Raw genomic sequence first — 23,858 nt, forward strand, 5'->3', positions numbered from 1 at the left:
CCCCCCCCCCCCCCCCCCATTCAATAGAAATAGTGAAATACGGGGAAAAATGTAATTTTATTATGCTAGAGTGTATATATCCTTGGGAGTTTTCAAGCAAATTATAGGTATTTGCTCTTGCCATAGTTCCCAGTCATTCATTTTGTTACTTTGTGTATTCTCCATCTCTAGATACCTGCTTGAACAAGACTTTCCAGGCATGCGGATTGGTCCAGAGCCTACCACAGATTCTTTTATTGCGGTGATGTATGGAGATACAGAAGGAAACATTCCTGGAAATGCCCTGGTTGTTGATCCTAAGAAGCCGTTCCGCAAACTCAGCCGCTTTGGAAATGCTTTCCTTAACAGGTGAGATTTGTTTGCTTGCTGTCTTTTGATTTTTATGTTTAAATTTCTACTTGATACCATCCTCAAGCATCACTGTTTTTTTCCAGTTTTATTCTGCTGGATTTGTTTTGAACAGTATGGGGTAAATATTCAAATACAAGCAGGAGTGGTGGCAGTTCAAGTGAATTGGAAAAAAAAAAGGCAGTACGAGGTAGAGTAGCATTAGCACAGATAACATTGAGTTGTCTGAACAGAAAATCATTGTTAAAAGCAGTTCACAGAAAGTTGCTGAGATGCTCCACCAGCTGACTTGTTTCTAAGGCATTATGCTGGCTGGCACTCAGGATCAGTTTGGGCACAAATTCTCACGCTGAATAAAATTGATAGAGTAGTACTATTATTAAAAACTACCGTCCAGAAAAGGAAAAAAAAAAAAAAAATCTTCCCTTTGATGCTGTCTTGTTCTTTCCACTGGTCTCACCAGAGGTCTTTAAAAGTGGGAATTGCTGGGATATGTGAAAAGGCCTACAAGAATGGAGAATATACCTTCTGGATAAATACATATTCAAGCTGTTAAGTGTTTAATTTTGACTAGCTGCTCTTCAATCAGTCCCATAGACCAGGATGATGTTGTTAGCTTCTGGATGGCTGCTGCTTAAATATTTCCAGTTAAAAGTTATTAATAACTTTGTTCGCATTGTGTGAGCAATCACCTTGTTTTCTTCCTGTATTTGATGGTAGCTTGACATGGAGGCCTGGCTTTGCAAGCCAATTAATCTAAATTAGTTCTCTTTTAACAATAAACTTTCCTGTTTAGCTGATAAGTGCTGGCATATGTGTTAAAAGTTCATCATGTCTGGTCTTATCTCTTGCTGTGCTTTTATTCACAGAAGAAAGTTTATAGCTGCTCATAGTTGGCTTGGCTATCACTTTGCTGAGAGATAAGAATATGTGCTGTGGGAAGCTGCCGTCAAGTTCCATTTTAAATAATAAATTAGTGGTCCAAGACCCCTTTCTGTGGGATTATTTGCTAAATCCTGTTCTCCAGATGTTTCTCTTTCCCCACCATTGTGGTCTCCACTATACAGTCTAATTATACTGTAAATAGTATTTTTTCACAGTATTAAAATAATTACACAGAACATGTAATAATGCTACGTGTTTGTTTGGATGAATGGTGTAAACATAATTTTTTGGCTAAATCATCTGTCTAGCTGGTTGTGTTAGGTACAGAATCTTATGCAAGCCAGATTATTTGCAAGCTAAAAAGATGTACATTCAAAGTAACCAACTAAATTATTCCAGTTCTTTTGGTAACTGTGATCCTGTTATATTGCAGTGCTGCGAGCAGCATTATCTTCCCCAGCGGTCAACGTTTGCTCCTTAGTTTTGCAGCAGAGATCTAGGTGTTTATAATCCCCTAGCATTACCCTCCGCCTGCCACTCTGATCATATTGCTGCTATTTCAAAACTTGTCAACTCCTTTCTTTTTCCTACTTCACCTAGTTGAAAATGTCTTAGGCTTCATTTCAGTATCTTTGAGTAACTTCCCCCTGTTCTTACCTGCAATCATACCACATTTTTTACTTTGCCTTTTCTCATCTGCCATGCTGACAGTCCTTTATACCCAAATACATTTTTCACTCCTGTCTTAATAGGTTTTCCTCTGCTCCTCCCTCTTGCCCATCTTCTTTTTAAACGATTTTCTGATCCTAGTGTTTTGCTTTCTGGAAGAATTTAAGACTATGGATACTTAAACTGCAAAGTTAAGTGCCATTTTCATCTAAATATAGCATGAAAGGAAACAGTAATTGAGGCAATGGGGAAACTGAAACCAAAAATTTGGTAGCGCAATCTAGGCTTGTACTTACTAATTAGCTGCATTAATTTATTAATGTTACCTTGCCTCTTTTTTCCATGACCCCTTCTTATTTCCCTGTGTATCTCATTGCTTGGGATAGATGCCTCTCTAAGGCTCCCGAGTGTAGAAACTTGTCTCTTATTTCCCCTGAGTACTTTTAAGGCAAGATGAGGGGGACAGGGATGTGGACAGCACCTAGTGTGCTCCTCAGTGCTGGTTACACTCAGTGAGGAAAGAATATTGCAGTATAGCAGAAGAGCACGAGAAGAAACAAATGGTCCTGCTGTATTCTAATGGGTATTTGAATGGACACAAAAAAGAGTATAAATTCTTACTAGATTCCTTGAGTCATCCAAAGTTAATCTAAAAAAACCAAACAAACAAAAAAAACCACACAAAAAAAACCCCCAACAACAACAGATGTTTGCAAGGTGGTTGATTTCATTTCTGCAATGTAAACTATTTTTGCAAGGATAGTCGAATACTGGTGGGTTTCTTTAACAATAGTTTTATGATAATATGAAAGACATGACTGTATCAAAGGTCTAATGTGTCATAAGCAGTTACAGTTATCTAATTAGCACAACTATTTTTGTACCCTTTTTTTTTTGGTGAAGGTCTGTTGTCATTTAGGTATATAGAATGCCATTTTGCTTTTTGTGATGCAGTACTTAATATCACACTTCATACAGGTTGTGTAAGAAAGAGTAGTTCAGAGCCAAGTCTCAATGTCAAAAAAAATATTCAAGTACAACTAGCATTACAGTTTTGAGTTGTCTGAAATATTAGTTTGATGTAGGATTTTTAACCCATCTGTTGTCTTTAGATTATGGATATATTCTAAAAAGCTACAGCCAGTTAATTCGGAGTTTATCCTTTTATTTCATATCCTTTTCCTATATCCTTTCCCTTTGCCGTTGATGACTACTGTGAAGACTGCAGCATCTTTACATTTCTGAAGCTTGTAGTTCTTGGCCTTTTCCAACTGTCCAGCAGTTTGGGCAATGCTTGAGTCAAAATACTGCTGTATTGTTCAGCTGAAATAATGGTGTCTGTCTTTCTGTAAGAGGCCTGGAAACATCTCAGTGATACTAAACAAGAGCTGGGCTTTCTAGAGTTGAAATAAAGTGATAAGAAAAAACATACAAAACCTCAGTTTTCACACTTCCAAATTTATTAAAGTTACTTCATGTTGTACATACTAGTGATGCGTTTTTTGTAACGGTTGACATGGTCAAATGTATTTTATTTGTCTCTTATGCACATCCACTGTTTCAACAAAATATGTTTGCTTTAACACAGTGTCTCCTTTAGGTTTTAGAAAGTTCAAAAAATGTTATTTTATTCCATAGTAGCTCACTGATCTTTGAAAAGCATCTGTTACACTGGTAGAAAATCAGCCTTAGTGGAAGAGTTTGCTTCGGATATGCAGTATTTTATAGACAACCAAAAAACCAAAACCAAAAAACAATTAACACCCCCCCACCCCCCAAACCATGTAACAGACATAAACCAAAAAAACCCACCCCCAAACCAAAAAGCAAACAAAAAAACCACCAATGAACAAACTAACAAACAAAACCAAAATCCCCAGAGGGTAGTGCTGTTTACACACCCTAAGGTTTTATCAGGCCAACATAGCTGCGATTTCCTTATGCCCTCTTGAGTTTCAGTGAGAGGCATAGCTCATGCTGCTCTTTCTGTTGTACCCACATACATGCTATGTGCTTTTGTTAGACTCATTACTACAAGGTCACCTGAAACACAAGGTGAAGTGAGATAGAAGGATTTTATGTTTTTTCCCTTCGTGATTTCTTTTGAGTCATCTGGATCGTTATCTGTCCAACAATAGCTTCCAAATTTTGATATATTTTGCATTTTCTATCAGATATTTAACTGCCTGAACTCTTCCTAACGCAGATTATCCTTGGTCGTAAAGTTCTTGTTTGTCCTTGGCACAGTTAAAATTTGCTGTCTGTGATACTGTATTTCCTGCAGTAGTGTGCCTCTTAAAGCGATGGGTTAATGCGGGGCAGCCATTTTACAGCCTGAGCCTGGACCTTGTGCTAGGCAGCCTCTGGGCGGCTTGACAGGAGGAGGGTAGGTTACATTGTGTGTTTGTTAGTGCCATTTTCAGCTGCTACCCCATAAGAAGATTAAACTCTTATGCAAATCTCTTACAGGCAGTTTATGATGAAAGGTGGTGAGTCTCTTCAGTCATGCACGATCCCAGAAGCATCAGAGTAGTTTGGATTTAACACACAAAGTGTTCTGCACGACTCTCAGAGGCCTCGTGAATTATTTACATTTCATAATACCGTCGCTGAATTTGTCTCCCATCACAGAGGCAGGAGGTTATTGTTTAGAACATGCTGTGTGTAATCTGAACGCTTGGTTCTGGCAGTGTGAAAGCTTTTGCTCCATTTGCGGGAATTGAAATACTGTTTGGTTTCAGTCCTCTGCAAGCCCCACCTAAGAAGGGTGGTGGATTGGAGACAAACAGTGTTCAAATGCTGTTGGAACAGGTGAGACAGTGACATGCCAGTGACTGGAATATTGTCAGTATGGCTTTCTGCCTGCTTCCCTTTTCTTTTGAATCTCTTTGAATTTGGGCTAAAGCTGGAGTACATAAAGAATTGTTTCTTGTGTGTATCTATTTTGGTCCCAGCAAAATGTTCCATGGAATCTTTTTAATGTTGTCTATATGGCCCATGTTGTCAGCTCTTGCAAAATTCAGAATTTTATCAGCACTTAGGCTTACAGTTTTACAGGGTTTTCCTGTGTTTTCTTTTTTTATGAGAAGCTCTCTGTTTACATTTGGCTTTCTTAAACATGTATGGTTGCAAAACATAGGGATTCATTAGGACTTAAGAAACTTTACAGAATCTCACTTGAGTCTTCCTGTAAGCAGGTACATAAAGGGGAGCTCTCAAGGGACAATATATGTGTGAGCTAGAGCTATTGTTAATGTTGTTTTTTTCGCCTCCTTTCCTGCAGGTTCATGTGTTCCCAGTTACCTAACCAGGTGTTGAAGAGCATCAGTATCATTGACAGCCCTGGCATTCTCTCTGGAGAGAAGCAGCGCATCAGCAGAGGTAAGCTGCAGGGCTTGGAAATAACAGAGCTCACTATTTTTGCTATACTGGACAAGTCAGCATCCTAATCTGTTGGGGCCCTGTTTTAGTGGTGGTATGTGCCAAACTTTCTTATTACAAGGCCTATTAAACCCATGTTTTAAAGCTGGATGTAGGGTTTGGAATTTTTCTCTTGAAAACTGGTTGGGTTGAGATTTCTGTTGTCCTGCTGCTATGGCTGCAAATGGCTATGGTTGCATGGTCTGACAAATGGGTGCTTTGACGCTCCTGAGAAAAAGCCTTATTTCTATAATTGCTCTCCACAAAGTAATAATGTCTAGACTGCTATATATGCTATTGAAGTTCATGAATGAAGAAATATTTCATAATAGCTATAGCTCTTCAAGTTGGTCATGTTTAAAAACTGAGGGAGTTGGGCTATAAGGTGATTTTATTGTAGGGACAGGTGCTGGTGTTGCTTCTTAAGGTTGCTCAGTCATGCCATAATATAATTTTCAGTCAAAAGAGTTAGGGTGGCAAGAGGAAGAGGGAATGGTAATAATTTTAATAAAATGAAAAATCTGTAAAAAAACTGAACCCTGTTTTTTTTTTAAAAAAAAAATAGTCTGTCTTTGAGAAAATACTAAAATATAATGTAAATAACTTCCCTCCTTGTCTCCTTCAGCTGCATTTAAGTTCATGGAGATTTCTGTGGAATGGTAAATGGTAGTGATCCAGTGTGTGGCTTATGCTGCCCTCTTGCTTAAGAAATGGAAACGTGTGTTTCATGTCTGTGGGAAGGGAAACAATCAGTTCTTTAACACATTGCACTTGGAATTTTTCGAGGAAATCCTGGAATAAGCATAATATATGGCAGGTGTGCAACCATGGTCTTGTCCTTTACACTGCACTAATATAACAAGAGATTAATTTAGGACTGTAATCTAAACTATGCTTATGTTAGTAAACAGATCCACATGGTGTTTCTGCATTCTTTAAGTGACAGAATGTGGGTTGTTTTGTCCTCTCTATTGCTCACAGAGTCATGTTAAAGTGTTCATTATGGAGAGAGCTGTGTTTTCCTGTATGCGATATACTGGTGAACTAGTAGAGATGAACAGTATGAGCACTACATCTGCACAAGCAAAGGCTTGAATATTCTGGAACCGGATGAGTAAAGCAAATACTGTGTTGGCACTCTTATTTCTAGGCAGAAATAAGCAAGTGTATAACTAATGATCTTTAATCCTGAAAAACCTTCTCATAAGATGTCCACAAAATGTTTAAGTCTCAGTTTACATAGAGTCTGATAAAATCAAAGGTGGTCTTAAACCTCCTACTTCTGCTTCTCCATTGTTTATTCCAGCTACCTTTTTCCTCCACCAAGAAAAGGTAGGCACATCTTTCTCCCTCTCTAGGGAAAATTATGCTTGGCAGCGTTCAAGTATCTGTTACCACTTTCATAACAGTATGGAAGTGAACATGAAATAAGCAGAAAGCTAAAGTATCATATTAATATGCCACTGAAAAAGTGAGCAATTTTGTGACAAAATTGAACACCATTAGGGGTTGCTGTGGAAGTCCCAGACTTCATGTGTGGGACAGAGCTGTGTTTCACTCCAGATTGTTTTACTGGTAGTCTTGTGTTGCTTGAATGACCACGGCTCTTCGCTGCCATCTAGATTTGCTTTCCTGACTTAACGAAACATACGACTATTGTTCCCTTATAGTTTAGAAACTCCATTTCTTGATGCCTTATCAATTGTTTTTATGGCCTAGCTGGCCTGCCCTTTGATATGGTAAACTTTCACCTGAGTTGACAGTGCTCAGTGATAGCCTCAAACTCTAAGCTGTTTCACAGGCTTTAATTTGACTAGTTTGCATTTCATGAAACGGGGGGTTTTTTTTTATGTGTTAAGGGTTGTCTTGAATACATAACTTGGCATAGTTCTTTTGTCAGAAATGTAGTCCTCCTGTATGCTGTTTAGCTTTAACCAGCGTGGCTGTACCATAAATAAGGTTTTGGGAGTCAGCTTTAGAGCACAGTTCTCTCTGTGCCCCAGGCTTGCAGGGTGACAGCTGCCAAAGTTTAAGGTTTCATATACTTAGGCACCGGTGTACATGAAGTACCTACAAGTCACGGCGTGGACCCTATAGCATGTACCTATTAACATGCCCTTATGATTAGGCAATACTGCGCTCTCCCGTGTCTGAAATACTGCATAGTCAGATACATTTCCTGTATATGACTTTTGGGCTGCTTATGCAGTTTCCATACGGGTGGTTTTGTGGAATACAAATTTGACTTGTCCTGTGGTGCCGCACAATGCGAAGCCTGTCTGACCTGCTTCCTGAAGGAGTCGGACTGACTTTAACGTATTTACACCATAAGTCTAATTCAGCATGTTGTGAAGTTTGAGCTGCTTAGATTACTTTATAAAATGTAAGCAGGACTCTACAAGATGTTTAATGCTGTCCCTAATTGTGTCTCTGTCAGAGAAAGTTCTCTTTGTACACCTTCAGACAACAAAGGTTTTTTCCTACATACTGTGTGTTGTTTACCCCATTAATTCACTGGCTGCTTCTAACTGAAAAAGGTTGCAGTTGGTGTGCTTCACTATGGGAACTGCCGTTTCCTTTCAATCTGAAGGTGATTATAGACTTAAGCATAGGGATGCTTTTCTGTGCTTCCCGGGGAAGCTTTGAATATACAGGGTGATTCTTCAGAACTTCTTTCCTGATAGTTTCACAACTTCATATTTCAAAATTTTATAATTCAGCAAATTTACTTAAGCTTTTGGTTTCTTTCTATTTCTCTCAAACTTGTTTCTTATGAATCTTGCTGTGATTTTCTAAATAATATCTACAAAATGAGATTTTTCATAATTCATTAATGGAATATGTCATTTAAAAACACCTGATAAGTATTCTTAGATGTTTTCTGTTCTGCACCTTACTGGTGTCTGTTCATACCTGAGTTTTTAAATTATTATACCATTCTAGAAGTTCAGTTTGGTTTTAATGTCAGTGAGCAGCAGCTTTTCTTATTGGTGATGTTTTAATGTGTTTGGAAGAACAACATTACAGAATCTCAGTGTAAAACCCTCACTCTTTGCTGTTGGTTTTTTCCATCTTCCTGTGAGCTACTGCTTAACTATTTACGTATAAATTGATGCTACACCTGCATAGTGATAGAATTTGGCAGGTATCACTAGGAGTACAGTGAAGACTTCTGAGAACAAGAAAGCAATCAAATGCAGGAAAACCGTAAAGGGATTATGGAAAACTAAAGGATATGCACTATTTCCCGGTATGTTTTATATATAACTCTGGAAAGCATCCAGGCCATGGATGGAGCTGATCATTTTCTGAAGGGTCAAAAATATACACAGTGCAACATCCAAAGCTGTCTCTCTTGACGCAGCTTTCCAGCTCCTCTTGTCAGCAAGAGGATGTGCCAGAGCCTTTCCTGACTGTCAGATCAGGGGCTGCATAAGTGGCTGGAGGGGAATGTGCAGACGTGTGCCAGCATTGTCCCTGATCAGAAAGTGCCCATCCCTGTGCTGCTTCTGCAGCATCACTGGTGACGTTCACATAGCCTGTGCCAGACAGAAATGTGCATATAGTCTGCAAGATTTGGAAGGAACAAGGAGAGGAGGAAGGAGAAGCACTGTCTGGCAGGGTGTGGGGAGGAACTGCTTTTAGGAAGGGGGTCAAGTGGCATGAAGGCAAGGGTTTGAAGAAGTACAGCTAAAGAGCTCACAGGAATACAGAGGATATTGATTAGCTCGCAGTTTTTGAACTGGAGTTACTTAAATACAGGTCATTTTCTCAGTTCAATCTGGCTTGTGAAAATGTAGTAATGGATTAAGTAAAGTGACATGTGTGTAGTGGCAGCATTGTGTTGGGCTTTGCCTTGCAGTGAGATACTGTACATTCTCTTTAGGATCAGTCCACGGACAGGAATGCAGTGAGTGTTAACCAGGAGTGCTGGACTGAGACAGGCTTTCATTAACATAACTGCAAACCTTCACCCCAGACAGCAAAAGTGCATCTTTCCATGTGGGTCTGAGCTCCATTTGAAAGACTGAAGTTCAGATGCTCACCTGTGGCAAAGCATTAGAAGAGCAGCAGGTTGGGTAGGCTGCTCTTGTCCACATCCAGACTGTGTGTTGTAGCATTGGTTGTGTGGTACTTAGCAAGCAATGGCAGGAGGGATCACTCCAGCACTGCCCACCCCTGATTCATCTGGTAGGTGGGTAATACTGTTGTGTGAGTTTGGAGGCTCCTCACCACAGCATTCATCTGAGAGGCACCTCTCTTCTGCTGTGCCAGTAGCGCCAGACCCAGGAGTGGAAGAACTGGACACTGATGTCTGTTCTCACAGAGGCCGGGTGGAGCCCATCAAGCCTCCCTAATTGTTTTCTAAATTGCAAAAGCTCTGGGAAATGGCATTAGGGCAAGTAGGAAATTATCTACCACAGGCCAGTAAGGGAAAGCCTACTGCTTGTTTAAATCTTTATTACAAACTGGCACAGAAAATCGACCCACGCTCATACTGCACGATTGCACAGCTGTATCTTTGAGTGTGGCTGGTGGCTGTCATGCATGGGGCTGGCACTTTCCCCTATGCTAGTAACACATGAGAGCTCATGATCATTCCTCACATCAGTGTTTCCAGAGCTGGTAACCATGTGCAGCTTCACTCCAGCTTTTTCACCTCTTCCGCATTGCTTCATTTTGTTCTCCTCTGTGTGGTGTCTGCTCAGCCCGTTACTGATGCCCAACAGTTATGCCTTTGTCGGAGGCACCAGCTTGCTCCCTCCCCACAGCTCGGCATGAGCTTGAGCTCTGCAGTGCTGCTGGTGGGTTGCTGTTTCCTCTGTCCCCTAGCTGGGTACAAGGGTGACTTGGGGCTTCCTGATATGCATTTGCAAGTACATATGATGTACCTGGTGAGAGATGCTCAGGCTGGATGTAATTGCTGACATCACTCACTGGGAACAAACCTTTGAAGAAAGAGCAACAATAGAGCAGCAGGAGGCTGGGAAGTAGCTACACTGAATTTTTTTGGTCGTTTCCAAACTGGTCAGTGTTGACCTAGTACTGTTAAACTTTGAAAGCCCTAATCCACACACATGTACTCTTATGTGACAGGATCCTAAGAGTGTTGTGTTTCAGTGCTGAAATATTTAGCTACATTATCGCTTCTCTGTAGTTCACATATACTCCAGTGTGTAATCACTGAATTTCTATCTAAAACAGGTTCACTTCTAATGACAAATTTTCATTAAAATTAATTTATTTTTTCAGATTTTTTGGAGGTCTTTTTCTTGCCCATTTTCATTAAGTGGACTATTCTTTAATAAAGGAAATGCTTCATTAATATTCATATTTTAAATAAATTTATTGCTAGTTAGCATACACTTGTGCCTGCACAATTGTTTTTACAGCTCAAAATCCATCAAATGTGTGGTGGGAATGTATATATTTCTCAAGCGTTAAGTCACCTTCTCACATTCATTTGTGGGAAACTTAATAGAATTTAACATGCTCCATTTTGCAATTTTATGTATTTCATTTCAAGCCTATTTCCTTCTACATGAATGAAATCAGAACAGGTTATTGCGTAGCTCAGATTTGTGCACTGTTTCAACTACGTTGTGACATGAAAGTGACATACCAGATCTCCCTTTTCTGCTAAATTTTTTTAAAGATATATACATTTTAAAAAGATATGTATCTTTTAATTTTATTTTTTTTAATGCATACTGATTTTGATGAGTTTGTTAGTGTAAAGTGAAAAGAATTCTCTTCCAGCAGTGTTTTGTGCAGCTTTCCTCTGTGCTGCACCTTTCATCTTGCATTCAGCCCTCCAGGAACTGGTCACAGGAGAGAAGTATGAAAGCTCCAGAGCAGTATTATCTGGAAAGGGGCCAGATTTTGCATTCCTTAAGAAGTAATCCTTTCAGTGGGCAAGATTATGTTGGCTTTTTTTTGTACAGCCAGTTAATGAGTCTGACCTGCATCCTTTTGGATCCTAATAACACCTTTTTAACATGACCCTCTTCTTTCAGTTTGATGTGTCTGTGTTGGATTTTTAGTGATGTTTTGTGGTCCTTTTTTTGGGAGGGTGGTGAGGCAGGGAAGACAGGTAACTGGGGACATTTTGTCACTATTTAGAATTTCTGGATTTCATTTCATATGCTATTTGCAATTTTCAAATAAAATATATGACTGAGTTATTTCCTGTGTTGCTAAACATGCACAAGTAGTCTCTATGACAAATGTGGCATTCCCCATTTTTCATTTATGTTGGCCTTAGTTATGTTCTACTGGAAAGCAAAAAAAGCTGATTTGCTTTTGGGTTCCCTGTTAAAGACCAACAACCTGAAGGTATAATGAGTGATGACTTGACTGAACCATCATTATTTTAAGAAAAGCTAAGCAACTTAACAATGTCCCCATACCCTTTTATTTATACAGTTTAAAAGGTGCTAGGGAGAATGAGGAGTGGCGAAGAGGCTTTTTCTTGTTTCTAAACCAGCTGTGTGAAGTGTTTGGATAGATAATTGGCTCACATATTGAGCAGTCTAAGTGGATTTTATTTCCTGGGGGATTTGAGGTTTAAACACTTGCACAGCTGAGAAATAACCAAAGACACCCTGGAGGGCTCACTGGTGGTAACTGAGCTTCCTTTGCTGTTGGCATTTAAATATATGCTGCTGGGAGCAAAACTGTTGATTCTGTTGGGGTTACTTTATACCAATCCTTGCATTTTGACTGCTCCCTCTTTTAGCTCTGATTTGTTTCTGAGAGGAAGAGGAGGGGTGGAATGTGAGCTCCCAGCTCATACCTTACTGTTCCTTACTCAAACAAGATGAGTCACATCCACACCAAGCTCAATGCCACATCACTAGTGGTTACTCTCTGCGGCTTAAATGTGTCACTTGTGAATAAGTAGTTCCTGATGCTATTTGTTAGGTGGATATAAGCTGCACTCGTAAGTGTTCAGACAGGTGCTATGAATAGGCTTTCCTTTAGAACATCAAAAAGTTTGTTTCAGATGATCAGAAAGGTCACTGCTCATGTTCTGTAACATGTCACATCCCCAAAGCCATCAGCAACGCAGGCACATTGCTCTGAGTCTGCTGTGGGAGAAGCAACAGTAAGTGTTGCAATGAGATGAGTTTGGAAATGGTTTTAAATCACAAATATGTTTGGTTGCTGGCTTACGCTTGGAGTGCTGCACTTGTGCTGTTTTCCTTGTCAGTACAGATAGGCAGTGCTACCAAAGTGGTCAGTGTTACCAGTGATGGAGAGCTTGTGGTAAGAGCCCCACAGACCTCCTTAGCTTGGGCACTCTGCTGGAGCCAAAACTCCTGGGAAGATGCAAACATAGGTGTGAGATGGTAACTCACAGCAGCACAAAAGATATTGATGCAAGAGAGGGATGGGAAGGGGAGTGAGAAAAACAAAAGGTGGTAATAGTGAGACTGGTCTAAGAAATGTAGGATACAGTTGTCCTGACCTCATCGTCCACAGACACCCTCTTCCAGGTGGTCCATCTCTTCTTTTCCCCCAGGTAGATGCTGTGATCCCCTTGCTCTCTGTCCCAAGCCCTACTTTCTCTGAGACTCGCTTTTCTGAATGGTAGGGCTGTAATAGTGTATTCTTCCTTCAGGCTACGACTTCTGCCAAGTCCTCCAGTGGTTTGCTGAGAGGGTCGACCGCATCATCCTCCTTTTTGATGCCCATAAACTGGATATATCTGATGAGTTTTCAGAGGCTATTAAGTCATTCCGGGGCCAGGATGACAAGATTCGAGTGGTGCTTAATAAGGCTGACCAAGTGGATACCCAGCAGCTGATGAGGGTCTACGGTGCACTCATGTGGTCCCTGGGAAAAGTGATCAACACTCCAGAGGTGCTGCGGGTCTACATTGGCTCCTTTTGGGCCCATCCTCTCCGAAACACAGAGAATCGAAAACTGTTTGAAGCCGAGGCACAGGATCTTTTCAAGGATATCCAGAGTCTCCCACAAAAGGCTGCTGTGAGGAAACTCAATGATCTCATTAAGAGGGCAAGACTTGCAAAGGTAAGAAAAGACAACTACACTAATTGAAATGAGTAGTCTCTTCTGTCTCTTTCATTGTGTCCTTTCTCACCCTTCCCAGTTTTTTTCTATACCTGTAAACTGGTTTTCAGCAAATGAGTTGAATTGTCAGTTTTTCAAGGAAGAGGTAGCCACTCAGGATATATAAATAAGTAGGAGGAAATCAAGACTTGTACTGGGATGCCTCCCTAACCTTAGAGAAGGGTTTTGATGATTTTTAAGCTGTTAAAGCTATTATTTGCTTGGTAGGGGAGTGAATTTTTTTTTACACTGTTCAGTGAGGTAATCTTAATGTTAGTTTTTGGAGATAAACCACTCTTTTTCTTTTCTTTTTTTTTTTTTTTTTTTTATTTTTTTTTTTTTAACAATATCTGGTATGTAGAGAACATTATAAAAAGGGGGGTGGGACAAAAACCCACAACCTTTCATATGCTTTTTTGCATATTCAGATGTAACCTTTCGTACTCTCTTTTGCATATTAATGCCTTAATGCACACTGTCAATCAGCTGCTGTGGAAAAACACTTTGACTAAATGCCTTTATGTTGCACCCTGGCATACAAGACTGATTAAACACCTCACTAAGTGAAGCACAGGTACTAATGAATTGGAGAGGTGCTTCTGCATTAGTTTGAAACTCTTGAGCCTCTCAGATTACATCCCAGTCAGAGAGACACTTGGTGTCGTCATATCCAAAAAAACCCATCTCACATGATCAGGAATATGAGTTATGTGTCCCACTGTAGGATGCCCCTGTCACCATTCTCCTTGGTTTTGGCTCTGGAGGAGCATGTGCACTGTGCACAATTCACAGTCACTAACTCGTGTGTGCAGGCAGGGTGTGTGTGAGGGTGCTGTGACTGTCTACAGCTGGCTGTTGAAAACCTGTTTAATGTTTTTGATAAGTCTTTAGTTATCTTTGAGTGGATGTCACTTTAAAGCTTTGTGAATTATCACCAAGTTTTAATTACCTATTTGTAAAACCCTCTGGTTATATTTTACTAATCTGCAGACTCCCTGCTTAACAACACCACTAGCTTCATGTGTCCTTTCTTCTCACAGCCTGACTAGAATAAGCTTTGTTTACAGTCTAAAATACTTCTATGTCTGTTTCTCTGATTCTGCAGAGAGTTTCTTTTACTGTAGTACTGCAACTGCTGTTAGGATAATAGTTAAAAGCACTGCCAACCTTCTTGTTGAAGTTTGAAAAACTCAAGAACAAAATAAAAATTGGTGATTCAAGAATAACGATTTGTCATTTGGAAAATTGGAAAAAAAGGAAAACTAACCTCAGAAATATTTGGGGAGAAAGCAAGTGGTAGCAGACAGAAGTTCTGGTTTCCTATGCAGTTATTGGACAGAATGTGAATTGAGTTAATGACTTGAGTAAATGAAGTTGTCTTGGAACACATTTTCATGTGGACTTCTAAGCAAAAATGAAGAGGACTTGCACTTACATTGATATAAGAATAGTTGTGTGGGGATATATACCACTTCCTATGTTGGCGTAATTAGCTCTCTGGATATAATGACACACTTAAAGCTTTTTTTGTGGCCTGAGCTCTACGTAGCAGTTGTTTCTTTGAAAATTCCATTTAATATCACATTCCTGATGATGTTGTGTTAAAAGTTGTTATGATTTCAATTATTTTTGTGAATGTTGTTGGCAGTTTTCTGCTTTTGCCTGTTACAGTCATTTTGGAAGTGGAACAGTGTCAAGTGGATTGTCTTTAGTGTTTCTGTGTAATGTAAAATAAAAATGGATAAAGGTAAATACAAAATACAATGCTCATAGGACCTGCTAATTAGACAGCTGTGGAAGGGGACTAAACTGTTTATCTGCAGGAAAGCAGCAATGTAATCTTTCCAGTGACCTCTTTCTGTCTTTCAAACTGATCTTAAAGTACTGACACTCAAAAATAATTTTTTACAGCATTGCATTTTTTGGTCCTATTTCTATGCCACTCTGTTCTTAATCTCTTCTAAAACATGTATAGTAACTAAAACCAAAAGCAAACTGTCAACTTGCTGCCAAATTTGGGCATTAGGCTTTTTTCTCTTTTTTAAGTCCTGTGACTCACTATCCGATTTTGAGGATGGGAACTGTTCTTATCTACAAGAAACACATGTGCATGCTGGCAGACCTTAGACCGCTTAGCATATCCATATGAAACTGTTAGTGCTTTTGAACTATAAACATACTTTTCTGGTTTTGCTAGAAGTATTATTTTAAACATAAGATCCATAAAGTTACTTACAATTATTTATAAATTCCCTTGAGTGAAGTGGAATATCCTTGTTGAATCAGTTCTGTCATTGTGGAGAAATAGCCATATCTACCCTATTAGAAAATGTCATTTTTATGCAGAAACACTTCTTATTTATGCGCTTTATTTTCTTTCTCCTCTGTAGAAATCTAAATTTACCTGCAATTAAAATGCATGCACTCCTCTTATTTATGAGGAAGTAATGTTGTGTGAAAGTTGTGATCTTAAAACATGCAAATAAAAACTGGTATTGCTGTTTTTCTTTAAAAACAAAGATATTTTTTTTCCTCTGAGTTTCCAGTAAGCTTCCTAAATAAGTAAGGAAAGTAGGAGCACTTCCCCTGTACAGACTGTGTAATGTTTGTACAGAACACTATAAAGGCACGTTCTGTCATGTTTTGCTATGTATTAAGTATTATACTTACACCACATCTACATAATCACTCTTTTGCTACTGATGCTTTTTTGTTGTAGTCTGTCTTCCCTTAGTCTTCAAAATTTCAGCTTTTTACTGGTCAACGGTTTGATAGACGTGTTTTTCAGTGTGTGAGAAAATTGTAAGTAACTTCTGTTTTGGGAACAGCTTCATCCATTTTTAATGAAGAAGGGTCTGAGTTATGTAAAGATTTATCCTGTTGCGGAGGTCATTTGACTTCAGTGGTCAGAATCAGACCTTAGGAAAGTGGTTTAGTTACGTTAAGTTGCGATAGATGTGCATTGCTTCTAAAAAAAAGCTGCTCTTGCACTTCCCTCTCATGTACAGAATGATTATCAGTGTCCACACAATGAACTGGATAAGTGAACTGGCCTCAGTTAAGAAGCACAGCCACTGTTTCTGTCCTGAACCACTTGCTGTGTGGCCAAGCAGATCCTTTTGGTGGTGAAAGGTGGTGGGAGGGTGATGAAGAGGAAGAGATGAATGGTTCAGGGTAAGGGTGGAAGGAGGGTACACAAGCAGGGTGGATGTTTTGATGGCAGTGCTGGATTATCTTGATCATGGCAGATGGGAAACTGAGAGTTCTGCAAGTATCAGTGTGTTTTTAGGACGTCATCCTAAATTAATGTCTTATTTGCTGGAAAGGCTCTACTTTTTTCCCTAAGGCCTTGCAAGGCAGCCATGACACGCTGTTCTTACACTGACTGCTCTGTCATCCTCTGGTGGCTGCATAGGTATAGACTCTAGGTACTCACTTTTCTGGGAGTAAACAGGTAGGAATGCAGTGACACTTCAGATAGATAGCCCTGCCACTTTGCATACTTGTATTACTTGAGGCGTTATTCCATTGCTTTCTACAATAATTGGCAAAGCAAATGGAGTTACAGATCTCTACCGCTGAGACAGATGGACCTGTGTGGCTGGTGCTCTGTGTATGATCCATGCATGTAGTGTCAGGATGTGGTTTCGGGACCTTGCTTTTTCTCTCACTGTTGGTACTGACAGAATGCTGTATCATGCTTCTCTTTAAACTGCAGGTGTGTATCTGTATTTATTTAAAGTGTGTTTGCTTTTTCTTCACCCCTCAAAGGAATGCTGAAAGCAGCAAAAGCTAGTCGATAACTGTTCATGTAAGCAAGATGTTCCAGAAACAATTGGTGATAATATCTTATCCTTGAGCTGACATAGGGCAACGTTATTTCTGTTTCTTTTTATGACCTGAGTGAAGAACACTAATGTTAAGTGTAGATAAACAGTAGTCTTGATTTCAGTTTTGCTTCTTCTTAGGTTCATGCTTATATCATCAGCTATCTGAAAAAAGAAATGCCCTCTGTATTTGGAAAAGAGAATAAGAAGAAGGAACTGATCGGCAGATTACCAGAAATCTACACGCTGCTGCAAAGGGAATACCAAATCTCAGCAGGGGACTTCCCTGAAGTCAGGAAAATGCAGGTAAGATTACAGTTCCACTCTAATAATACTAACTTTGCAACAGGATCACCCTATTGGAAGAGGTAGGACAGAGCATCTCAGCATTATAGTTTAGGGTCTTCAGCAGTAGAGCAGCTGAAGTGACAATCAGTCATGTGTCACGGAGTTAGCATGACTTGGAAGCACTGCAGAACAGAAAAAATTAGTTGCTTAATGTACATCCACTGATACAGGACTATAGAAATTGCCATAAGGAATCAGACCACCTCTTGGTCTCTCATGGCAGATAGCACTAAAGGTTTTGATAAAATGACAGTGGACACTTACAGATGTTGTGCTTTTAACCCCAGCTGCCAATTCAGCACCACACAGCTGCTTGCTCACTTCACCTCAGTGGGATGGGGGGGGGGGAGTGTAAAACTTGTGAGTTGAGATGAAGACAGTTTAATAGGACAGAAAAGAAAGGAAAATAATAATAATATATATAAAACAAGTGATGCAGAATACAATTGCTCACCACCTGCTGACCAATGCTCAGCCAATCCCTGAGCCGTGGTGTCCCCCAGAAAACTCCCCCAGTTATATACTGGGCATGATGTCATATGGCATGGAATACCCCTTTGACTTCTTTGGGTCAGCTGTCCTGGCTGTGTCCCTTCCTAACCTCTGCTGGCAGGGCAGTATGAGAAACTGAAGAGTCCTTGTCTTAGTATAAATGCTGCTTAGCAACAACTAAAACATTGGTTATTAACGTTATTCTCATCTGAAATAAAAAACAGCACTATACCAGCTACTAGGAAGTAAATTAACTTTATTCCAGCTGAAACCAGAAGAGCTGGTTAAGCTGGTTCTTGTTTTGTGTCTTAAATGTGGGTATTTGTATCACTCCTGTAATGCTGTCATGTACTTGTGTAGGTCAAGATATCCTTAGTCACATATTATTAATTTTTACCCTACTCTTTTCTTGCTCTTACTGATACTGTCTGCTAGTGAGCAACAAAGGCAATGTGTGATCTGAAAAGTTCAACTTAAAACCGATCTCTTCTGAAAATGGTGCCTTTCATTTTTCCTGTCTTTCTGAGTGTGAATTCCATGAAGGCAGAAGTTCTGAAATTATACGCTTATGTTAATTTTTAAATGCCTTTTGTCTCTTCTTCCTCTTTTGAACTTTATGAAATCTAACTACCAACTTTCTGTCACTTTTCTCACGTTTTTACTTCTGTCCTGTGATTTGAGGTGAGTTGTTTAGAGAGTACCCTAGGGAAGAACAGCTAATGTTGTGTTAGTAATACTTGTCAATTTATTCCTCAAGCCTCAATTTGCAAGTTTCAGATCTCAGATCATAAGCTGCTTAAATGGCCTTCAAATCAGAAAATAATTGAGCTTGGAAGCTGAAAAATATGAGATTGGGAGTTTGGTCTGACCATGGGCTGGTGATGGGTACGATGGAGGATATTTTCCAGACCATGTATCATTCTGGCAGTTCATGTGGTACACTTTCATGGCTAATCATAGAGTGATGACTGGCTCATTAACCTATCTATAGGGGTGCACAGATTTCCTTTGTGAACTGAAATATTTAACTTGGGAATCACTAATTGGCATGAGGCAGTAAATTATAGATGAAGCACAGTATCTTAGCTAGGTTTTCACAGGCAGGATTGTTGGAAGGGTTTAATGAGCTAGGCTTCAAAAGGGAGTGTGTAGAAAAAGTTGGCTCTTTCTTCCCTTGCCACATTTTTTGGTGATGTAAAATAAGAGAATGAGAAGTGATCACCTGTCAGTTTGAACAGTGAAACAAAATTTGAATGGAACTTTATCAAACTAATAGTGCATGTCGCTGCTCCTCAGCAGCAGATGGCAGCAAATACATACATCAGAGATCAGTCCCTTCTGTAATGAGGAGCAAAATTGTGAGAAAATAAAATTGTACCAAAACAGATAGCAGGTTTGACCTTTGCTTTCTAAGATGTATTGCCTGTCATAAATTTATATTGATCAGTTGCTGTAAATCAGGTGATTGTCTATAAGTGTCACCTGAACAGAGTGATGGCTGTTGGTTGGTGATTTTCCTCAAAGAAATCAAAAGTTCACTGTGCATGGGCAAAGCCATTTGCCTGTGCTTCAGTTTTCTTGGGTTTGTATCATTATGGTTCTGATATGTATGAGAGCAGCTCCCTGTGGTGATAGATGTGACTTGTTAAAGTGGTTAACACCATTTTGAGAAGGGTTTTGGGGGGAATTGTTTGGGTGTTGGTTTGTTGTTTTTTTTTTTAATTTCCATTGTAACTCTATTCCCAGATAACATTTTGCCTGTAGAAATCATTTAATAATTGCCTAAAGCATTTTTAACTTTCCAATGCTCTGGTGTAAAACATGCTTGGTCTTGTGTTGGAATAGCTCATATCACCTAGTTAAACATCTCACTGAGGTTAGTAGGAGTTTATGTACAAGGTGAAAATGTGGTAGAGACCATACTTCATGAATTCTGGCAGCAGTTCTATAAAAATGCTGCTGCTGTTATCCCAGCTCAGTTTTTCTTTACTGGTAAAGGATACTTCTTCATGACCTAACCAGAAACAAGAAGATAAAATCAGATCAGTCCTGCAAACTCTTGGATTTATTATTGACTTTAAACACTTGCATAAGTGCTAGCAGGACTGAGGATCTACTTGAATACTTTATTTGATGTTTGGAAGAAAATCACCAAATGGAAAGCTGTTGGATAACATTCATCAACTGCATGTTTTTATGCATTGCCATTTTGAAAATTGTGTCATTTAATAGATGGGCTCATACATGGTTGCAAAATGTCTTAGTGTGTTTCATTAATATATTTGGTATATGTCAGCTTTGCTTCTCCTTCAGGAGGCCTTTCAGTTTTGAAACCTGCTTCAAAAGCTTACAGATTATTTTAAAGTTCATTCTTTAACCTTTTCAATGTATCTGAATGCTTCTAACTACTGTTCCTGAAACCTTTATTATTGACAGGAGCTGCTGGAGACTTGTGATTTCACCAAATTTCATTCTTTGAAACCAAAGCTAATTGAAGCTGTGGATAACATGCTGGCCAACAAAATTGCCTCCCTGATGAGCCTGATCAGACAGGAAGAGAGCAGCATGCCCACAGAGATGGTACAAGGTGGAGCATTTGATGGCACCATGGCAGGACCTTTTGGCCATGGGTACGGAGAAGGTGCTAAGGAAGGAGCTGATGAAGAAGAATGGGTTGTTGCCAAAGATAAACCTGCTTATGATGAGATTTTCTACACTCTGTCACCGATTAATGGCAAAATATCTGGGATTAGTGCAAAGAAGGAGATGGTGACTTCCAAATTACCCAACAGTGTCTTGGGGAAGATCTGGAAACTTTCAGACTGTGATGGCGATGGGATGTTGGATGATGAGGAGTTTGCATTAGCAAAACATCTCATCAAGATTAAACTGGATGGGTATGAACTGCCGGGCACACTGCCTTCCCACCTGGTGCCACCATCTCACAGGAAACCTTTCCAGACAGCAGAGTGAAAAATACAACGAGAAGAATGAGGATTTTGGAAATCTTTCAACAAATGTGTTGAAACCACCAGAATTTGAAATCAGGCTTAGATCCTTAAATCCCACATCTCATGCAAGTTACTGAAATTAGAAGCGTGGTAGCAGGGAAACATTTGTGTAGCTGTCCCTGCACCTTCACTCAGACATGCTTGACACAAGTGCCTTGTATAGCTCTGCTGTAAGGTGAAAAAGTTTTTGTAGTCTTGCTTCCATGTCTTGCTGCCTTTATAACCATGAAGCAGAAAAGACCATGTGTGAAAAATCACTGACCTTCACCAAATCTAAATACTTATCAACTGTAAGTTTCTCCAGCCTGTTTTAAATAGTGCAGGGAAGCTCTAAATACTAAATTCACCTGCCCATGCAAGGAATATTTTCTATGCTAAAAAAATACTTTAGGCATCAAGTCATCATACCTAGAGTTTAAGAAAAGGCTGATGTAAAAGGAACTTTTTTTATTCTTTTCGTTATTTAATAAGGGATTAGTAGAAGAAGAGTAACAGGGAGAGTCTTTTAGGTGCTCAAAATGTGAGCAGACTTGTTTTAAAACTTTGCTGATTATAGCTAGAGCTGCAAAATATTAAAATGATTCTTTCAATCTGTCATTGTGTCTTGTTTTCTGAAGAACTGCTTCTTCAGTATTATCATTAGAAGAACTGAATCTCCTTTGTTCCTTGGATTTGGAGTTTCTTTTTAAGTTTCAGTTTAGCTTCTCTGTAGACAGTAAATTTCTGAATTGTTCAAAGTGACAGCAGAATGTTTTCATAAGCTTAAAAAACCCCACATTTCCGTTGAAATGAAGCCTCACTATTCAGAAAAGGTGCATTGCTCAAAGCCTCTTCAAAGCACATCAAATTGTCTTGGGAAATTTTCATTTGTATTTAATTTCTATTTACAGGTAATGATACAGTTATCTCTGTATATTTTTTTATATATAATACTTTTAAGAAAAGGTTTTAACTCTTTCTTTTGCCAACATGTAGCTGACAACCACAAAAGAGATATTCGATTCCAATGGTGGCATATTTGAAAGATGGGGAATCTACATTGACTGTAATAATGAAAGCCTGGTCCCTCCAGATATTACTCCTTTCTTGAAAACAATCTGTGAAAGGAATGGATGCTTAATAAACATCCATTTTTCTAACACAGTCAAAGTTGAACATACTGGCTGCTTACAACTGATTTTTATCAGTACCTTAAAAGAACACAAATTTTTGGCCCTGTGAACTTGAGTCTTTCAGGGAGGGCCAGTTCTTTTCTAAAATCAAACTTGGCAGTTTTGCTCTGCACATGTGAGCAGGAATGGACTCGTATTCTGTTTGTAGTATGAAATCCCCTACACATCAAAGGTACTGTAGTTCTGAGCACTTTTTGAGTCTCAGGAAGTGGTAGAAACAGTGCCTTCTGAAACGGAGCAAGCCAGAAAGTGGTTTAGCATCTTTGTAGTAGGGGCCGGAGGGGGGAGTAGATTGCATGTTGTCTGCCAGTTAAGATTTTAGTCACACTTAGGTGTTCAGACTTGTAGGTGACTTAAGAAGAACCTCAGCTTCTTTTTTCAAATTGTACATTTGTAAGTTGTCATTCAGGTTTAATACTTCAGATCTTTCTGGACTTCTTATCTTCTGCATCTGTTCTGATGTGAAATTACCATGAACTTTGCCAGGTCTCTACCATGGGAAAACAATAAAGCTATTATAAGTAATAACAGAAGAACACCTTTACCTTGCCAGGCTTCCGGGCCTGCATCAAGGATATCCTGGCATAATTAAATTGTTCTTGAGGACTTGCTTGCCTTTTTTGAATTCTTAGGTTTTCCTCTCATTCAAGCATACCAACTTTGTTTCTGTTAGACCTAAATTAGGAGCCAGATTAGCCTTAGTGCATCTCTGTGCACTTCGGTGGAGCTGTGAAACTGGACCATGAGTCTACCTGTGTGACTGTACATCTGCAGAGTAACTGATGCTCTGTGTAATTTATTTTTGAACAAAAAGTAGTCTATAGACATTGCAGGAGTTGTTAAATAAAAAACAGGCTGCAGAAGTGGTAATGTATGCTTGTTAGTGTGTAGTGCTTGTAGTCAGCAACAAATTCATACACTAATGACCAACCTGACTAGCTTAGTAAGGAAAGCCACCAGGAAAAAGCAAGCAAGCTTGTGTATTGTGACTGCTGTAGTGTGGGAAAAGCTGAGAGAATCTGGGAAGCTGCTGATCTTCCACCTTTGCTTTACCTTGCCCTTCAGCAGCACAGGGTTCCAGGGGTGGACCCATGTGTGAGTTCCCACTGTGTGTAGGTTCCAGTGGTGATGCTCCAAATGCATTGGAGCCATATGATCCCCTGCCAGTAGAAATATCCTCCCTGCATGAGAGGAGCAGAATAGTTTCTCAGTGATTTGGGTTTTGGGTTTTGTTGGTTTTTTTTTTCCCCTAGCTTTACTGGTAGTAAAATGGAGAACACAGCCTTTTCTTCAGTCTCAATGACAGTGTGCTGTATTGGGTTTAGGGGAGATGAATTGAATCGCATCATTTTGATAAGTTAAAATATTCTGTCTAGATGGGATTGAAATGTCTTCCTATGTTTTCCTATAGAATTTGGAAGGGGAATGTATGAAGCATGTATAACAGTAGAGGTGGATTTTCTCTTTTATCTGGAGGAGTAGAAGTGTTTCAGGATCAGCATGCAGAGCTACATGCATAAATGTATTTCTGAGTATGTGGTGCAGTGCACTAGCATTGTACTTAGCTGATAGGAATAAAGTACATTTCATGTGGACTTTAAACAGCAGCT

General features: G+C 39.4%; 1 protein-coding gene across 1 annotated transcript in view; it reads left to right on the plus strand.

Annotated features, from left to right (window-relative positions):
- The window catches only part of EHD4 (EH domain containing 4), a 26,677-nt gene extending 3,490 nt beyond the window's left edge, over positions 1 to 23,187 (plus strand). Inside the window, 6 exon segments of the mRNA XM_026849332.1 lie at positions 70 to 117; positions 119 to 348; positions 5,186 to 5,283; positions 12,947 to 13,359; positions 17,367 to 17,531; positions 20,502 to 23,187. Of these exon segments, the coding sequence (XP_026705133.1) occupies positions 70 to 117; positions 119 to 348; positions 5,186 to 5,283; positions 12,947 to 13,359; positions 17,367 to 17,531; positions 20,502 to 21,038 (1,491 nt within the window). The 3' untranslated portion in view covers positions 21,039 to 23,187.
- Positions 23,188 to 23,858: the final 671 nt, after the last annotated feature.

Source organism: Athene cunicularia, assembly GCF_003259725.1.
Source record: "Athene cunicularia isolate RWA chromosome 5 unlocalized genomic scaffold, athCun1 chr5_part1, whole genome shotgun sequence".
Lineage (NCBI taxonomy): Eukaryota > Metazoa > Chordata > Aves > Strigiformes > Strigidae > Athene > Athene cunicularia.